At 44.4% G+C, this 19,998-nt stretch overlaps 1 protein-coding gene across 5 annotated transcripts in view; it reads right to left on the reverse strand.

Annotated features, from left to right (window-relative positions):
• Positions 1-8,610: 8,610 nt before the first annotated feature.
• The window catches only part of ARHGEF12 (Rho guanine nucleotide exchange factor 12), a 102,474-nt gene continuing 91,086 nt past the window's right edge, over positions 8,611-19,998 (reverse strand). For all 5 annotated transcript variants that reach the window (XM_077839909.1, XM_077839908.1, XM_077839910.1 and 2 more), the window contains 4 exons: positions 18,997-19,479; positions 14,763-15,073; positions 13,852-13,924; positions 8,611-13,046 (listed from right to left, as the gene is read on the reverse strand). In XM_077839909.1, coding sequence (XP_077696035.1) covers positions 13,036-13,046; positions 13,852-13,924; positions 14,763-15,073; positions 18,997-19,479 — 878 coding nt within the window. In that variant the 3' untranslated portion in view covers positions 8,611-13,035. The remainder of the gene's footprint in view (positions 13,047-13,851; positions 13,925-14,762; positions 15,074-18,996; positions 19,480-19,998) is intronic.

Genomic DNA, 19,998 nt, shown 5'->3' on the forward strand with positions numbered 1-19,998 from the left:
TTGTGCAGTGCTAGCAGAATAGGGCCCTCCAGGCAGTACTGTAGCATAAACACTGTCATAAGTATAGAGGGAAGGGTAAAGCCCTTTAAAATCTCTCCTGGCCAGAGGAAAAAATCCTCTCACCTGTCAAGGTTCCTTCCCTGCTCTGAACTCTAGGGTACATATGTGGGGACCTGCATGAAAACCTCCTAAGCTTACTTTTACCAGCTTAAGTTAAAACTGCCCCAAGGTACAAACTGTTTTACCCTTTTGCCCTTGGACTTGCACTGCCACTACCAAACGTTTATCTGGGTTTATTTATGAGGAAAGCATTGGGCCTTTACAGGCGAGAGGATTTTTCCTCTGGCCAGGAGGGATTTTAAAGGGGTTTACTCTTCCCTTTATATTTATGACAAACACTAAATATCTGCTCAACAGCTTCAAGGCATAGTAACTGTGGACACCAAAGCTGTGACTGTAAAAATACCACTATGAAGACTGGAGAAGAGAGATTTCGATTGGATCTGGCTGAAATGGGAAGAATTTTCCTTTCCCTGAACTACAAAGCATTTTAAAACCCTTTGAATGAAGCCAGAGAAGTGAAGAACCCAAATGAAGCAGCAGCTGCAAAAAGCTGGGTAGAATTTAGGAGCCAAAGTTCAAATCCAGAATTGTTCCTGAAAGGAAAGGGAGGGGAGCCTTGTTTCAACACACTCAAACAGCCATACGGCTAAGCTATTGGTCTAAGCAGAGGGATACCTTCCAGGAACTCGTGTTCTAATCCCACATTGGAACATGACTCACTTTGGGACGACAGGCAAATTGCTTTGGTCTTATTTTTCAAAAAGTATCCACCGATATATAATGCCTCAATTTGTGTCCACCTCTTTGGGCTGATTTTCAGAGACGTGGAGCACCTGCAGCTCAGTGCTTCGCACTAGAAGCGTACGTACATCAACCCCGTGGAAAATCAGGCCCCAAGTATCTCAAAGTTGGATCCTTACCCAATGAGATGTCCCAAATCCGTGCATGCTTTTGAAAATGTATCCGCTGTGCATCTGCATTTCCTCACCTGTGAAATATCAGATACGTACCCATCTCATGGGGATTTGGAGTACTAAGTCTGATAGAATGCTTCAAAAAGGAAAAATATTATAGACACAGGGCCAGATCCTCAGCTGATATAAAACTCAGCAGAGTCCACAGACATCAGTAGAAACACATTGATGGACAACTGCTGTGGATCTGGCCCAGGTTAAAACACTCCCTTTATTATTTCAGTAAGGCCACCCCCAATCATACAACCCTACCAAAAAAAAAAAAGACTGGCTTAAAACTGAGATTTTAATTTTATATATTTGCTTCCTCCCCCACCTTTTTCTTCCAGTTTCTGAGCCTTTAGGGTGCTCTTGGGTCACATTTTCAAGCTTTTCTCTGTAAGCACAAGGACTACAAATGCATTTAGGAAAAGAAAGCGGAGTTTCTTACATTCACACAACTCTAGCAGCTGAGGCTTTAAGAAAACCACCAAATATCACAACAGTTGGCAATTAATTACTACGGAACCTGACCAGACACACAATCCTTGGGCATCTTCGTTTGAAGCAGGCCAAAGCTGAAAACATTTCAACCACCAGTTCAGTTATAGCAAGGGAGAGTTGGGGCTGTATCAGGTCCCCTGGAATAACTCTGGTTCTCGGTGTAGGGAAATTACATACGATTGCATATAAATATCAATAACTGTAGGTAAAAGATAGGGCAAGGGCACACATCACTGAACGGGCAGTTTGATCAACACAGGAACCTGGTTGTAAATCAGAAGACACCAGGATACATGGTGAAAAGGTAGCAAACCCCTCAGTTGTTCAATGCCACCTAATAAGACTTCAGAGCTGGGACAGGCTGGGGGAGGTGCGCAGATACAATTTCAAAGCAAAATGAAAAAACCCACAGCGTAGGAGCATTTAATCTCATGGCCCTCATAAGGGTCACACTGAGGACAGAAGGAGTCCCTTTGAAATGGCAAGAAGGCAATATTCCAAAAGGGAGGAGGTGAGTGGAGAATACAGAGCTTTCCTTCTCATGTTAATTTAAGACACTACGTGTTGTTTCAGGCTAGGAAGCAGAACCTGTATTGAAATTTCAGTGGGGGGAGGGGCACACACAAAAAACCCCCACCCCCACCCTGATTAATATCATAGTATAACAGTAACTTCCCGTAGTCTGAATTATTGCAAAACCTCCAGAGAGCCGACAGAAATGTAGATTTACTCTCCCATCCATGGAGCTCCATTTAATGTCGTTTATTCAGCAGCTCTGAGTAAATATGAAAGGGAAAGTTAAAACATTGATCAGGGAAAACGCTTCATGCTAAATAAGCCACAGACATCTGGAAACAAACCAGTTCAAGGAAGCAGTGGAGAGATTCAGGGTGTTTTAGTCCACTGAAAGCCCAGCTGATGACGTGCAGCCATAAAATAGCAGCTGTGGGGGTGGGGGACCAATAGACGCGCTCACATTGGAGAAACACCGAGGGAGGCACATTTCAGTGTATTGCTTTTTCATGGCACAATCCAAGAAGCTACGTGCATAGTCCTGCCCAGCAAGGACGGGGATAGTGCAGGACACAGTGTCCAAAATTGATCGCAAAGAGGTGGTCAAGGGGGTCAGTGGGGTTGAAAACTTATTTGCCAGACTCTCAGCCCCAACAGGGACGTACAGGCCTCCCCAGGATCATTTGGATGGTGCTAACGGTAGCAGAGGCTCTCACTCCTCCAGTGGATGCACTGCTTCCCCTTTCTCAGAAATCCCCTTACATTTTCCAGTCTAGGGCATGTCTCCAGGGGACCTAGTCTCTGTTCTCCAGGTGCCACAGTCACCGGGGTGCCCTCTTTGTGGCAGTTTTTGGGCTGTGCTGGCAACAGGCCAGGAGGCAGAGAGCTGCCCGTAAGCAAAAAAACAAAACCAAACAAAACACCAAACATTTTTTGCCTGCACGTCAAGGTTTCTTGATAAAAATTGATGGAAGTTCCCCAGCAATGAAAACCTGCCACACAGCTGATCAGCATTAAGCTCACCCTGTGGTTACAGAGAGACCGACAGATCAGCCATGGGTCCACATTTTATAACGCTGCAGCTGTCTTTGATCCTCAGCCTGCACTTAGAACTCCCCTGCTAGCCTGAACTCGGCACTGGATGGCTTCAGCCTTCGTTAAATGTCCCTCCAATCTTCCCTATGCACAGGCAAAGAGACTCCTTCAGCTGCATGCCCAGTCCTAGCCCTTAAAATCCCTCCTGTCCTGCAGGGTGTATTCTATTGAATAACAAAGTTTGTCTTTTCAAAGAATAATCCTCCTCCTGTATAGCAGGGCAGGAGAAATCTTTAAAGGGACACTGCGGTCGTACATTACCAAAGAATCCAGAGGCAAACGATCAACACAAAAGGCATACCGCCCCCAGCACTTTCCAGTGGGGATGAGGATTTTCCTTCCTCTTTTTAAAATCAAATGCATTTGGAAAGTTCTGAAGCATGAGACTACCAACATCAAAATGCAGACACACTCTGGATGCCCCTCTCCAACCCCTCCCAGTTCGCTTGGGCGGTTACTGTCCATAGATCATGCCTAAATTGGAGATATGAGAGCTTTCTACTTCTGTGGGACATGTTCTCACTGGCTGAGCCTGTTTCTCAGATGATACATTCACTCACAATAATCAGACCAGCTGGCTGGATCACATGCCAGAGACTAGACAGCTTTCATTTTAGTCCAACCTTCATAAATATTTGAGGAAAAATAACTGCATCGACTAGCTGATGAAGGTCACCTAGAGACAGGCTGGGCGGGGGGAATGCACAGGCCCTCCTACCCCATGAAAGATCTTCAGTGGAACAAGATGGCATATAAATCCTGCCCTTGCTCTTTGGAAAGCAGCACTAGCCTGCTTGCCAGTTTACTGAGAACAAGGAAATACTTAGGATGCAAAGCAAGGTAGGGAAAAAAATCCAAGGAAGTGAAGGATAATTTTAAAGGCCCCATGGAAAGAGCTGGGAGTGGAGCACACTGCACTTCTATAGCAGAGGATCTCAAAGCCATTTGCAAACTTGAGATGGCAAGCTCTTTGAGACACAGTCTGTTTGTTGAGTCTGTACAGCATCGAGACCACTGGTCCATGACTGCGGTTCCTAGGCATCACTGTTAGGTACAAATAATAAATATTACCAAAGCCCCAGCATCCCTGTCGGGTAGGCTACATCACTGTAACGCTACAAATAGCGCACCAGAGAATCTGTGCAAACTTGTCCAAAGTGTAACAAATCTGTGTCAGACTCTGAGTCCTGGCTGCAACTTCCCTACTCCAATAACCGTGGCAGCCAGCCAGCAGGGCGATGAATCCCAGAGAGACTTGATCCTGCAGCCGAAAGAGCCCTGGAAGACACAGCACCTTCTGATCGTTACAGTCCTCCTCTCCCCCTAGCTGGGTTCGAGGGCACTGGCTGCAGGAGAAGTCACAGAGCAGCACTTGATTGGTTTATTTTGAAAAATTTATTTACAATCGTGCAGCAGAGGGAATAGATAAAACATTTAAATAGGCAAAAAACACAAACAGCATCATTCGCAAAGCACAACAGAGCTCAGATTACCAACTGTAATAAAGCCATTCTCAAGGAGCTGTAGAGACACATTGCAGAAGGGGAGAAACAGGACTCCAAAAGTTTGGGAAAAAAATACCAGAGACCTGGCTTTTTCAGATTTGTTATCTGGTTCGGTGCCATGTCAAATGCCAGGGAAGCCAAAAGGTGGGGTGAAGGGCAGAACTAAATAATGGGAATATGTGTCAATCACCCTCTGCAGATAACAATAAAATATAGGCCCAGGGACAACCATCTTAGCACAGATGTTCACTATTAAAATCTCCAAGTACAATAGCAAGTTCAAATTTTGCTTCCCCTTCAAATTTCTATTCGATCCTGAGGAAGGAAAAACTGCTGCTGAATAAAAATGAAAAAAATTCAGAGCTTGTAACACTCCTGCGCACAGATATGCAGTCTTCCGTAATGTGGTTTCTGCCATGGGAAAGTCACTGTCGATCTTCAGGGTTTGTCTACGCTCCAATCCAATGAGGGATTCGAGCCCAGGTGGATATACCCATGCTAGCGCAGCTAAAAACAGACATGTGGATGCAGGGGCATGAGGTTCAGTGCAGGTCACCAACACAAGCACATGCTTATAGAACCCGCGTTGAAGCATCTACACTGCTCTTTTTATCCATGCTTGGACACTTCCACCCAGCACTACTACGTCCACCCGAGCTGCAACCAGCACCTCGACTGCAGAGTTGATGTCCCCTCACTTGTGAAGAAGAATTAAGGACAAACAGCAAGAGAGAAGTTCAAACTCACTGGGAAGAGTGAGTTGGAGGAAAACAAAGCAGAGGCTGCAGGGGAAAAATAATGGCCATCTTGTCAACCTAGGTTACTTCTACACTGCAGCTAGCAGCATGCCTCCCAGCCCGGGCAGATGGATTCATGTTCGTGGGGCTTGAGCTTAAAGGTGCTAAAAAAACACACCAAAAAACAAAAAACCAATGTGGACAGTATGGCTTAGTCAGGAGCTCAGGCTCTCAAGCCCACCCGATCCCCTGGCTCCGAGCTCAGGTGGCTAGCCTGAGTCTCCGCTGGAGTGCACTATCATCCACACTGCAATTTTCAGCATGCTAGCTCGAGCCCCACTTGTGGGAGTCTGTCTATCCAGGAACACAACAGCTCTTTATACGTCCTGCTGGTTTTGTTAGCAGCTCCATTTTAAAAAGACATCTGGACTTCTTCCATGAAGGGCTAAGTTTAAAAAAAGCAAAGATTCAACAGATGATGATTCACTTTCAGGGAAGCAAACAAGCAATAACGTAAGGCCTAATGCCGTTTTATAGCCACCTGAGAAATAGTTTGACAGACACTTTGTATAAAGCTTCAGCCTTTCAGCAAGACAGCTGAAGTGCTCATACTTATGTGCGTAAGGAGGAAAAACAGTCCAAAAAACCTTGATAATGAATAGACTGCCAGATTCCTTAACTACAGCACCTTGTTAAAAGGCCTCTAGCTGTCAGAATATTTTATGCCGAAACATTTAGATTTTACTTAAAAAAACAAAAACACAAAAGAGTTTTTAAATAAAACCCCAAGTATTTAATTGCATTGGGGAATGCTTCTGGCTGGACTTAAACATCCTTCTGTGGTGCTAGAAACCTAAGGGCAACCTCATTATGTGTTAAATGCAGGAGTATGTAACTGATTAGAAATAGGAAGTGAAACTGACTTTCTAATTTCTCTGTCAAAGCAGAACAAATGGACCAGAAAGTCCATGTGTTTGAAGTGTTCATGAAGTTGCTATTTGTGACACAGGGAAGGAAATGGTGAAAAACAAGCATTTTGCAGTCAAGTAATACAATGGGGCTGCATCCAAAATTCAGTATGAAGGCTAAACTTCCACCAGCAAGTCATCTTGTGTCCATTCACTTCCGCAAACACAACTGATGATGATCACCGGCATCTTATAGACGTGAGTAGCAATACTAATAGATCACTTAGCATTGGGAACCTCCTGCATTATAATTCAGCAGTTTACCGATTGAGGTGCAGTGTTATTTTTGACAGGTTTCAGAGTAACAGCCGTGTTAGTCTGTATTCGCAAAAAGAAAAGGAGTATTGGTGGCACCTTAGAGACTAACCAATTTATTTGAGCATGAGCTTTCGTGAGCTACAGCTCACTGTGGCTGAAAGTCCAATTGTTTGGCTTCCATGACAAAGAGAATTCTGGCTTTGGGCTGAGCAAGAACACCATGCAGGGATATTCGTGGCCTTAACGCTGAAGAAAGCAAATGGAAGTGGGATGGCACCAAGGGTAGCCCTTTCTAGGGGAGTTAGGACAGTGTTACTGGTGCAGAAGAGTGGTTAATGTCCTATGTCAAATGCTTCCCTTTGAATAGGCATCACAGCCCTTTACTACTTCTGCTCCATTAGACCACAAGAGCAAGCATGTGGACTTTGTATCGAGACTGCCACACTCAGCCCACAGGGGCGAAGAACCACAGACAAAGACATGACAAGCACAAGAACATTAAATAGCTTCCCAACCACAGAGTAACCAACATTGGAGGGAGGGGTGCCATGACAGGTTTTAGGGAAAGCCTGAGCATTCATTGGACACTGCAAACAGGAGTATTTAAAAAAAAAATCACTAGCATGTATCTAGAAAACCTTTCAGGGGAATCATAGACAAGAATGGAAAGACCTGTTAGATTGTCTTGTCCATCCCCACCGGATATAGGATTGTTCTCTGTCATCTCCATTGCTTTATCAAGACACACTGAGAAAAATGTTATACTCACTCCATTAAAGCTTCAGGCAATTTTAAAGGCTCAGAGACTAGAATTCACTGGAACGAACAGAAATAGGTCACTTAACAACAAGTTGGTGTTTAAGTCTTATCAGGAACTGTGTGGGGTACAGACCACCCAGCCATAAAAAGGCATACAAATGCAGAGTGGGGTTGGAATATCGGTCACTATCAGCAGGGGGTACTTGTATGGGGTCGAGGGTTCAGGGGTACTAAGTGTCAAGTGAAAAAAAGTGTTAAGGGTTAGGAAGTGTGGAGAATAAAAAAGAAAGCGTTGCTAGTAAAAGCTATGGGGCATTTATACCAAACCGATTATTTGAGAGAAAAGTGGGACACAAGCAAACAAACCCAATCTAACCATATGCTCTGAAAAGGGGGAGAGAATCAAGTGATCTTGCTGGCATTGTGGAACATTTACAGAGTGAGGAGTGTGCTACAGATACCATAGACAGCCCAGGGGATTCAATGGAAATGGGATTCAAAGCCCAGGGGAATCAATGGAAAGATTCTGACACACTTCCAAGGCGTTTGGATCAGGCCCACGGTAATAAAGGATCTTTGACCACAGACATCAGGAGAAGACATACAAAATGAAGTGCACTGATGGCAGATGCTGAGACAGCATCTAGCAGGAGAGAGATTTTGGTATCTGAAAATACTACTTACACTGTATTGCTTACAAGTTTAGGGTGAAGGTGAGATAAAGAAGGCGTCAGGAGTGAAGGCGAACTCACTGAACACAAGAAAGTAATTCACTTTTCTATGGAATTCACACTTATTTCTATGGAACCAGCAGGGGACACTTCCTGTATGGAGCAGACATGCTGGCAGCTCAGTGGGAGAGAAGGACTGTCTGGAACTAGAGTGCTACATCAGACTTCTTAGCATGACCAGGCTTTGAAAGCATTCTCTCTTACCAGAACAGTGGCATACCCTTCTCCAGATGGCAAGGGTGCACACCACGTCTAGGCATAGGTTAGTTGGAGCAGGATCGCTAAACTGTCACAGATACCAACAGGGGGCTCTGCAGGGAAGAGCTACTAATCAATAAGAACAATAGTGTTAATTGTGAGAAAGAATCCACTCCCCAAGCAATTGCATCAATGGACTCCGATAGGTTATTTGTACCAAATAAAAGCTTGCACTGTCCATCAAGTTTTCTCTTTGGAACAGTCTGTCCTGCCAAGCTCCAGGCAATAAAAAAACCCAAACAAAAAGCAGCCAGTTAAGGACTTGGTTCCTTTAAGCTTATTTAATGATATTTGAATGCTTAAATTTTCTATTTTCCAGCTCCTGAAAACAGAAATACTTTTAAAATGACCAATATTTAATTCCCAAAACATACAACCTTATCCGCTAAGTCATAAAAGAGCTATTTTACAAACATACAACAATAGAGTCTTTTCTTAGACATTCAAACATGATCAGTAAAAATACAAGATTATTAATAAAGATATTTTTGTATTTTTTTTTTTAAAGAATATTTCCAGATTTTTTTTCCTTCTTCTCTTTAAAGTAAATCTCTGTTAAGAGTACATGATTGTATGGTGTACAAAGAAAACAAAAATATTCTAGTAGGAAGAGAGTTCCAAAAGACTTAATTCAAAATAAAACCAGTGTTGGCTGCAGTATCCCTTTTGCAGTACATCTGCTGATCAGCTGGCACCTGGAAAAGAAAAGGGATTTCTTGGGGGAGTCCAGGGGGCAAAGGCAATACCAATTACCCTCAGCACTGAAATTCTAATCAAGGATCACCTACACAGGTAACTGAGACACCTTTTCTAGCCAAAGGGGCACAGTTTCTGTAAGAGTCAGCGAGTATCTACATTTTATAGATGATGTGTTTCTATTGGAAACACTGAAACTAGGCAGAGGGATGTGGTGTAAAAGCGGACGAGGGTATCTAGGCTACTCAGGCCCTTGGGTTTTCACACCTGATCCTCCTTTCTGATCCTGCCCCTTGGATGTTTTCATCTCCTCTCCCTACAGAGAAAGCCAGAGAGAGAAACCTGAGCAAATGTAGCCTAAATAGCATTGCCATCTGTATCACTCCCCTTTTTGTGGGACAAGACACTGTTACAAACACACACAACCCAATTCTTTCTAGCCCTACGAACTAGATCCCATAACACTAGATGAACACACTTCTCAGAAGGGACTGCAGGGTGCATTGTAGCAACCTTTCCTCACTCTCAAGATGAGAAACCCTGGGTCATCTTTTTATTTAGAAAAAGGCAGGCTCATGTCAGAGAACACAGTGCCCTGCTGTCCAATCTGAACAAGGGAACGTACAATCACAGGCCAGGTCATCTTGTGCTGGACTGGAAACTGGAATTTACAGAAGGGATAACCCATGGCTACTGAAGAAAATAAAAATGAGAACTGAAAAGTGCATCTGAACATCAGCCCCCCACCCCACTTCAAAATGAACCATGCCTGGGGTCTGCGATACAGTAGATGTGCTAGGGAATGAAATGGAATCCCAGTGATTTCAGGTCACGGTGCTGGGGAAATGAAGGATCCCTTATCCCTCACCAAGGAATAATGCCCTTAACATGAGATTGATCAATAAGGAAAAACAAGTAGGACCAAGTACAACACAGCACGTCATTTCACTTCCCATAAAGCTGGGTCTACGTAGTGTACCTTTCTTTGCTAGCTCAAGAAGATCCCCAGTATCTCTTCGATGCCACTCCTATCAGCCAAATCATCCCGAAGATTCAAGTGTCACCACCACTACCACAGCTGAGAATGGGACAGTCAACATTTCCCCCTATACATCTGGAGAGCTTGCTGAGATAATAGTCCATCCCACCTCCCGCTGGACTAAAGGCTATGGCTAAGTTAGCGTTTTACGGGAACTCTCTCACCCCTGCAGCTCCGGCGATGGTAACCTGAGTTCAAGTCTAGATGACACGCTAAGGTCAATTTCTACACTCTACCTTCACGAGCCCTTCCACCACCACCACCCCCCCAGCCCGGTGGAGCTGCACTGACGCTAATAGAGTGGTGGGGGATTTCTCCCCAAATGCTAGCGCACGTAAGGCAGAGGAGTCAGACAAGCCAGGACATGGAACTGCAGACCATTCCCCACTAGGCCATCATTACACACTTATCTCTCCGCTGCTTATGAAGCATGCTGCTCATCACGAACGTTGGGCTTCCTGCACCTAGTAAGGAGGCTGGAGATCTCAGGACTTGGCCTTGAGTGATAATGGCCAAGATGCTCTCCTAGAACCCATCTTCATTGGGCTTTGAACCTGCATTTGGACAACGGGGCTCAACTCTGTTTATTAAATGCAGCCCAAAGTAGGGAAGGGTCTACGCTCAAGCATGGCTTGGACAGCTCGGGAAATGGGTTATAAAGGCTAGTGCGGCAGGGTTATAGCAACTGCTCCAATTCATGCAGCAGGAAAATCAACTCTTCCATCCATCCCTGTAAGAGACACATGCTGATAAAGAGAAGAGGCTAGAGGGGGAAGAAACAGTAGCTCTAAAACAAAAATGGCATCAAAAACTAAGCTTGGACGTGGACCAAGAGATCTTTGGGGGAGGACTGGGTAAAAGGGACACTCCACACAGCGTCAGGCACCATTTGTTACAACGGTTTAATTTCTGGGTTCATTAGAGCAAGTCTAGATGTTTAAAACTAACAGAACCATATGGCTGGGGCTGAGCTCCTGCCTGTCTGACACTGGAAGCTCTTATCTGATGCTGATCATATGTTCATACAGGTGTAACACAGGAGCCCCTAGCTTGGCACCAGCGAGATGCCACTGCCAGTCCAGAAGGTACATTTGGGCTTGCGTTGGGAACGTGGGGAATCCTGCTGGTGAAGTGCTCCATGCACTTGGCTTCTGCAAGGGAATCCTCCCTGCTCTCCAATGGCCCCAACTTGTAAAGCGGATCCAAAATCATCTCAGTTCAACTGATAACCTGGATAAGCTCTTTCTCTTAAGGAAAAGGACAAGAACTGGATTTTGCTTCACAGGAGTGGAAAAGCACTTTTGATCCTCTGTCATTAGCTACAGGGAAAATGGAGCAGGGAGAATGACCTTTCCACTGACCAAAGATATTCTCCACACGTCATGGTCCATGCAGTAATGCACACCTTTCTTGTAATGGTTCTAAGAGGGTAAGATGATTGACTGGTTTGGCATACTATTCAATTCCGGTTGGCAAAATAGTCTAAACCTTGGGTACCCGGTGCAGAAAGAATGTGTCATGCATATTTTAAATGAGCAGTTTGTGATTCCAGAAGTTTGAGAGGCTAAGAACGTCCTGAACCAACTGTCCCATAGCAGGTAGTGCCCATCCTAGTACCAATTTCAGAGCAGGCACTATCAATAACCAGTCTGGATGTCCAGTGCTAGTTCTGTTATCAGCTTGCATTTTGCAGGGTCAGTCTGGAATGAAGTCCAACAGAAAACTGTTGGAACTGGCCTATGGGAAGTGCTAGAGAATCGGGTCTGGTTCCAGCAGTTCTGCCTTCTCTGCAATGCACCTATCTGTTCCAATCTGAGAGCACTTTGGTACAATCAGTGCAAAAAACAAAAGCAAAAAACCCCCAATAAAAACAAACACCCCTCACCCCCCATGAAACTCAGCAAGACACACCTCCAGGTACTAACATTTACTGGCCCTATAATCAGCAGTACCTGTGGCTAACTCAAATGGCAGCCAACATTCATTCAGTAGTGATTTAGTGAGACACCCCCACCTGCCCCACATTTCTAGGTTTGCATTTTTTCCTGCTTGATCTGGTGAACAGTTACACAAGTGCTGGAGCTCCAAATATTGTTTATCGCTTTAAATAGGAGAAAATTATCAAGGCCAACATAAAGTCAAGAAAAAAAAATTAAACCCAACTTTCTCCTCTCCCTGTCCGATCCCCCAGTCAATGAAGGAGACCACCAAGGGGAAAAATGGTTTGCTAATTTCAAGTGCCTGGCTATTTAGTGCATGGAGAATTCTCATTGCACATGAGCTACGAAGAACAGGCATTCGCTCCAAATGGAGCCAGTCCACAGGCTGTTGAATGTAGCCCGTTCCCATCAAAGGTCATCAGAACACCTTTGCAAATAACTCTGCGTGCGGCAGTTGGGTTGCCAGCAGGGAGCTTGGAGTCCAATCCAGTGAAATCAAGACACAAAATACACCCCTCCCCCCCTTCTCAGATCTGAACTTTGCTTCTGGAGCAGTGGGATCCAGAGTGCACTAGATTTCAAGGGCTAGAACTGTCACTACCCAATTAAAACAAAAGCAAATAAAAAAAATTAAAATGTGCTTTTGATACATGGAATGAAGTCAAATAAATACATTGATTTTTTAAATGTCTAAATACATTTTTATATCCTACACCCAAAGCTCTGTACATTTGGTTTGGTTATTTTTGTTGTTGTTCTGAATCAAAAACAAAAATTTCCGGTAGCAAGAGGAGGAGGAGGAGGAGGAGGAGAGAATGGAAGAGACTCCCCCACTGACAATCTAGTGCAGATGCCCCACAGAGAAAGCACCCCATCCCCACTCTGCTAGAGCATGGTTAGCACTTGGATGGTCCACAGACAGAACGCTCTTGTCTCAGAGTCCGCATGAAAGCTAGTAGGCGCTGATGTGAGGCTGATGCTCTCATCCAATTTTCAGCCACTTCCAGAAAACGTGACTAACTTTTGTCTGAAAAGGAAAGAGATGCAAGGGGAAAAACAGGCCACAAGAGAAGTACGCATCACCAACCCTTCAAAACACACAGCCAGTTCAGACAGAACTGTCTGCAGGGATAACTATGTGCCACAGTTGACTTGGAGAACACATCTGCAGGCATCACAGGGATCTGCTCAAACCAAATTTAAAGGGAGCTGTGATGGCTCCTTTATGCAGTGTCAATGGTGTGCATGGGGCTTTACACACAAAAGTAAGCGGGCTCTTACAATCTAACTCACAAGAATGGCCATACTGGGTCAGAGCAAAGGTCCATCTTGCCCAGTATCCTGTCTTCCGACCATGGCCAATGCCAGGTGCTTCAGAGGAAATGAACAGAACAGGTAATCACCAAGTGATCCATCCACTGTCGTCCACTCCCAGCTTCTGGCAAACAGAGGCTAGGGATACCATCCCAGCCCATCCTAATAGCCATAACTCATCTGACTTCAGTCCCTAAATTAATCCAAACCCCTTTGAAAGACAAGCCCAACACCTTATTCATGGGCTTGCAGTGGGGAAAAGGAAAGTGGGGGAGAGAGATGCCTCCAACTTCACACATCCTCAGAGAGGGCAATACATGATCAGCAGATTTATGATGATGTGAAACCAGCAGCTTCCAAAAGGCTGAAGCCATAATGACATCTCTCAAGGCTTTTGTTTGAAAGATTAATAACCGGCTTTGTTCATTGTCCTTGGTGCCAGAATTCAACGATATTTTAACATACATTACCATTTAGAAAGAGCCATTGGGAGAAGGGATGAGGTGCTGTTCACATACCTGAATGCTCATCTGTGGGGGCTGAGCCAGCCAGCCTTTGGCGAAGGAGAGTGGTGTAATTTTCCTCAACTTCCTGAAAGACAAAACCCATGTGGCCCTTTATTTCTGTTCCTAATGAACCTCTAGAGAGCTCTTCTCTTGGAATAGGAAACATTTTAGTGGAGCTGACCGAATTGTAATTACACATCACTAAACACATTCCATCGCCAGCTCTCAAACCATCACTAGCACGGTGAGAAGTTCCTCCATCGGGAAAAGTCTGTGCAATTCCTTACTCCTTTTGGATCTTGGTTACATTAGAACTAAGCATGGCAGTCTGCTATTGCCACAATGAGCTGGCACGTCTCAACGAACAGTACTACAGGCCCCATTTCTTTGGACGCTCTGGCTGTGAGGACTAAGTATAACCCTTAAGATGGGACAGAGAATCCCCAGAATGCAGGGAAAGTGACTTGGAAATTAGTGGGTTTTAAATACTTACTATTGGCACAAAGGAGGTTTTGACTCTGTTTTTACATTAGCATCAAGAAGTGATAATTGGGTAAGCATTTCCAGGTCAGTTATTCATATTCCCCAGGCGATGGGTCCACCTCCCCGCTCCCCATTTTTGCGGCCTTATTCTAACACCCACAAAATTAATTTCCACTTCTCATAACTTTGGAGAACTGTCTGCATCTCCAAATTGTCTGCAACTACATATATTTAACATATGTCCATATTTAGATAGAGCTCCTGGTTTCTCCTGTCCCTTCAGTAGAGATCATCCAAGGATACATATACACACATACACACTCGGCTCTTATCACACAAGCACCTGTATTCACAACCCTGTACTTTTCCTGGTTTGCGTTCTTCCCCCAAATTAAAAACAGTGAAGGTGAAATCTTAATTCAAATAAAAATGTGTTGTACCTTTAAGTGTTCAAGGTCAGCCTCTATCTTCTGAATGTACTGCATCATTTGGACACGCGACTCTACGGAGAAGTGGGGGCTCGGTGCATCGGAGCACAATTCGTCCACTGGCCCCCAGCGTGACGCCATGAATTCCTCGGCAAACAGGGAGCTCCCTTCATCGGACTGGGCATCTTGTGGGGAAATCAGCTGCTGGTGTGCTGAGTCCAAAGAGGAATGGCCTGCAGTGCACTGTAGAACTAGAGAGGACACGTCCTCATCTGTAGAGCTCTCCTGCACGGTTCCATACCCATCAAGGATCAAATAATTTCCTGTTAAGAGAACAGCTTTGCACTAGCACCACGAGGTCAACAAAATCGCCAAGGATCACTGAACTAGAGACACAATTTAATTGGGCTTTAAAAAAGGTAAGCGATGAAAGCTTCATCTCTTATCATGTTTTAAAACAGACTAGATAAAGCATCAGAGCCCAGCCCTGAACTGGTTTGGACTAGACTGGTTCTGAACGGGGAACACTAGAGGTGTACGTAGGGTCTGTTTGAGAACCATAGCATTAGATAACCCAATAGGGTTTTTCTATCTCTTGTTCTGTGTTTCTCTCATAAGAAGGTATCTTCAGAATATTCATATGCATGCTACTAAATACAAGAATGGAATCCATGCTAGCCAGCAATCATACTGCTGGGTGTTTAACTGGCCTTCACTATTCAGTTTCAGAGATATTTTCTGCTAGGTTACACTCAAATTTAGATTGTTAATAAAAGGTTCTATAAAGTAGGCAGTATTATTAATAGACATAACGGGACATCAATTTTTTAAAAAGGCTCCAGAGTTGACTGTGGCAATTACAAGCCAGTAAGCCCGACTTCAGCATCAGGCACATTGGTTGAAACTATAGTAAAAGAACAGAATAATCAGACACAAATGAACACAATGTCCTGGGGAAGAGTCAACACCTTTTGTAAAGGGAAATCATGCCACACCAATCTGAATTTTTAAGGGGATCAACAAACATTGATCCACTGGATATAGTGTACTTGGACTTTCAGAAAGCCTTTGATAAGATTCCTCACCAAGGCTCTTAAGCAAAGTAAGGAGCCATGGGATTAGAGGGAAGGTTCTCTCATGGACAAGTAACTGGTTAAAAGATAGGAAACAAAGGGCAGGAATAAGTGGTCAGTTTTCACAGTGGTGAGAGGTATATAGCAGGGTCCACCAAGGATCTATACTGGGACCTGTGCTGTTCAACATATTCATCAATGATTCAGAAAAAGGGGTAAGCAGTGAGGTGGCAAAGTTTGCAGATGATACAAAATTATTCAAGATAGTTAAATCCAAGGCTGACTGCGAAGAGTTACAAAGGGATCTCACAAAACTGGGTGACTGGCCAACAAAAATGACAGATGAAATTCAACACAGATACACACTAAGTAATGCACACTAGGAAGTATAATCCCAACTGTCCATACAAAATGATGAAGTCTAAATTAGCTGTTGTTACCACTCAAGAGATCATGGAGCCATTGTGGATAGTTCTCTGAAAACATCTGTTCAATATGCATTAGCAGTCAAAAAAGCTGAGAGAGCGTGTGTAGGAACCATTCGGAAAGGGACAGATAATAAGACAGTAAATATCATAATGCCATGATATAAACCCATGGTACGCCCACACCTTGAATACTGCATGCAGTTCTGGGTGCCCCATCTCAAAAAAGATCTATTAGAATTGGAAAAGATACAGACAAGGGCAACAAAAAGACTGGGGTGTGAAACAGCTTCCACAGGAGGAGAGATTTAAAAGCCTAGGATAGTTCAGCTTGGAAAAGATGACTGAAGGGGGTATGATCGAGGTCTATAAAATCATGACTGGTGGGGATAAAGTGAGTAAGGACGTGTTATTTACCCCTTCACATCACACACAAACCAAGGGTCAGTCATTCAATGAAATTCAGAGGCAGCAGATTTAAACAAACAGAGAGAAGTCCTTCACACAAAACACAGTCAACTTGTGGAACTCGTTGCCAGGGGATGCTGTTAAAAGGTCAAAAGTATAACTTGGTTCAAAAAAGAATCAGAGAAGTTCATGGAGGATAGGTCCATCGATGGCTATTAGCCAAGATAGTCAGGGATACAGGGATGCATGCTCCAGTGTCCCTAAACATCTGGCTGCTAGAAGCTGGGACTGGACAACAGGGGATGGATCACTCGATAAATTGCCCTGTTCTGTTCACTTCTTCTGAAGCATCTGGCTCCAGCTGCTGCTGGAAGCCAGGCTACTGGGCTAGATGGGCCATTGGTTTGATCCAATATGACCAATCTTATGATCTTAACTATTTTCACGATTTGCATGTGCCACTGGAATTTTGTCCTTAATTTCTCTGCAGTGTTGCAGCTATGAAAACCAGAAGCAGAAATTGACCAGAATAGGTCAATCTAGTTTCAAAGTCCCTGCTTAGTTAAGCAAACAGTACAAGTGAAAAAAAAAATTCGATTTTTGAAGATGTTGGATCGCTTTTAATAATTTAAAGTGTTTTAACACCACAGAAAAGAAGGGAATATGATTTTCAATTTATAACTGGATGGCATCATTCAGCCAGTCAGAAACAAGTTTATCACACAAAGTCCAATTTTTTAAATGAAGCAGTTATGGATAAGGTGTTCCAAGTCTGACAGCTGCTTGCACTGCAACATGCACATGACAAATTAACTGCATCTTCATCCATTCAGGGCAGCACCACTACTTCATTTGCACAGCAGGACCACAGGGCCATCCATCAGAGCCCCTGAAAAGCTCCAGGAAAGCCCGTGCAGCTGCCACCTTTGACTACCATTCTAGCGAGGCCCAAGCGCATACGTCCTCTCTGCATGGCTAAAAAAAGATCTGTTTTGAGCTGCCGTTCAGGAAACCATTACTTTATATATTGATATGTAAACAAGAAAAGCTTTTAAGAGCTTCAGACCTGGCGACAGGTCGTCTGTGGAGACTATTACCAAGCAAAGCCCAAACTGGAGAAAGTTCCTTTTTGAAGCTCAAGAAAGAGAAACCAAACCAGTGGCCGTAGAGTGGCACATCTCACACAACTGTAAAATCCCCCCACACAGTTATCCCCAGGGATCACACATTTAAAGCGACAACACTGTATATGTTGCATTGTTGAGACTCCTTGTAGAGCACCAAACCATCATCCCTATGTTACTTTGGAAACAAAATGTTTTGTCTCCATATTTGTATGCATCAACAGGAGACACAGATAATGAGACATTCTAGTCCACAGATGATTTCTGTAGGTGATCCAGAAGGATCTCTGTGTACATATAATCATGCCTCATAGGTTATTTCTATACAACCAGGGGTGTAATCTGCAGCTTGCGTAGACGTTCCTGTGATAACTTTAAGCTAACTCACTACAAACAGCAGTGAAGACACAGCGGCATGGGCTTCAGGCAAGAGCTGTACAAGGCAGCCTAACCCCCTGGGTACATACACACTTTGCTAGCCTACATTGACGCCGGCACCCTCACTTGTACGTGTAGAGCGTTAGCTAGATTACAAATTACATCCCCAGTTGCAGGGCAGAATGTAGCAGAGTCAGAACTTTGGGTGTATGGCGGAAAAACAGTTCAGGAAGCGATACATCCAAGGAGAAGGTTATTTTGGAAGTTTGGGCATGCAGTCAAGTCCCCATGGTGTTCTGGAGAGAGACGGAGGGTTGATAATGGGAAACAAGGATATGTTGCCAGACTTTTGGGAGAGGAGTTATGCACCACCACTTGATGGGAGTCTAAAGCGGGAGACTGGGAGGATACAGCTTTGGAGAGGTCCTTGGATGCTGTATGCAGACTGTAATGGAACACTCTCCCTTTTGATGCACATGGGCAAGACCCAGGAATTCTCAATTTCTTCAGCTGTAGCCTACGATAAGCTGTATCTCAGTCTCTCTTAATTAGCCACCCTTTAGGGTGTTGAGGTAATCATTTAGTTCATGTCTGTACATCACTTTTGAAGTGTAGAGCACTAGCTATTTTGATATATCCAACGCTAAAAGGACTTCTAAAAACCAGAAGAGCTACGTTTAAGTGTCCTGTACTGAGTCAGCGAGGGAGATTCTACCAGGAAAGCATAATTGTGCTTTTTTAAAATCACATATTTCCTATTCATTTCTGGTCTCTGAACACAATCCAGTCTCTGGCATTTGAGCTGGACTGGCCGTAACTTAAAGTGGGATATGCTCACCTGAGATCCGTAAGTGCACCTCCTCATCCTCCTTCCTCTCCATTACTTCACCTTCCAATGGACTCTCATCGCTGTGGGCCTCACGAGCATCAAAGAAGTGCTCTCCGCTGTCATCAGCACCCACCCCTTCCAGCTCCAGGGTAGGGGTCTCCAGGTTCATGCTCACATGGTCTATTACTAAATTGTTACTAGACCTGGTGTCTCTAGACCCCAGCTGCACAGCATCCAGTGGAGCTGGAAACTCGGTTGAAGTCCAGAGACCATAACAAGCTGCGGATTCACTAGTTCCTGTTCCGGGAGGCCTCTGGTCTGTTCCAGGCTGCTGCATCTTGTCACCAGAATGCCGTAGTCCATGCTGGATCCCACTCTCTGCCTGGGCCCCCCGGGAAATGGCCCTATACCTGGGAAAACATCGCCAGTCTTCAAGGGTCCCCTTCTCAGGCATGCCCAGCTGCTGCACCAACAACTGCTTCAGCAAGCCCACTGAAAGGAAAGGAAACACAGAACCTTCACTGAACTGTATAAGCTGTCTCCGCTGTACACTCAATGAAATGGATGTTATGATGCCTCTTTCTGAAAGAGTTCACTCTATGACCAGCTCTCTCACGGTTACAGTTGCCAAGGCGGGGAGAGAAGTACACAGAATTGGTGGGAGCACTGTTATACTACTTTGTGCCTTATATCACAGGATCTCAAATCATTTCACAAAGGTGAATAAGTACCGTAGTATTATCCCCAGTTCACCGATGGGGAAACTAAGGCACAGACTGGTTAGTAGCTTAGCTAAATCATCCAGCAAGTCAGTGGAAATCATGAGGAGAACCCAAATCCCCTGACCTCCAGTCCCAACTGCTATATAATGCCAGTAATGCTGAGGCTAAAGGTGTATTGGGAATGTTCAAGTTATCCGAACATTAACATCACAGGTTGAAGCAAAGATCCTGCTGCAGATTCAAGGGAAATTACCTTTCCATGGCATAACCTTCTAGTTCTGCAAGTTCA

Source organism: Eretmochelys imbricata, chromosome 22 (assembly GCF_965152235.1).
Source record: "Eretmochelys imbricata isolate rEreImb1 chromosome 22, rEreImb1.hap1, whole genome shotgun sequence".
Taxonomy (NCBI): domain Eukaryota; kingdom Metazoa; phylum Chordata; order Testudines; family Cheloniidae; genus Eretmochelys; species Eretmochelys imbricata.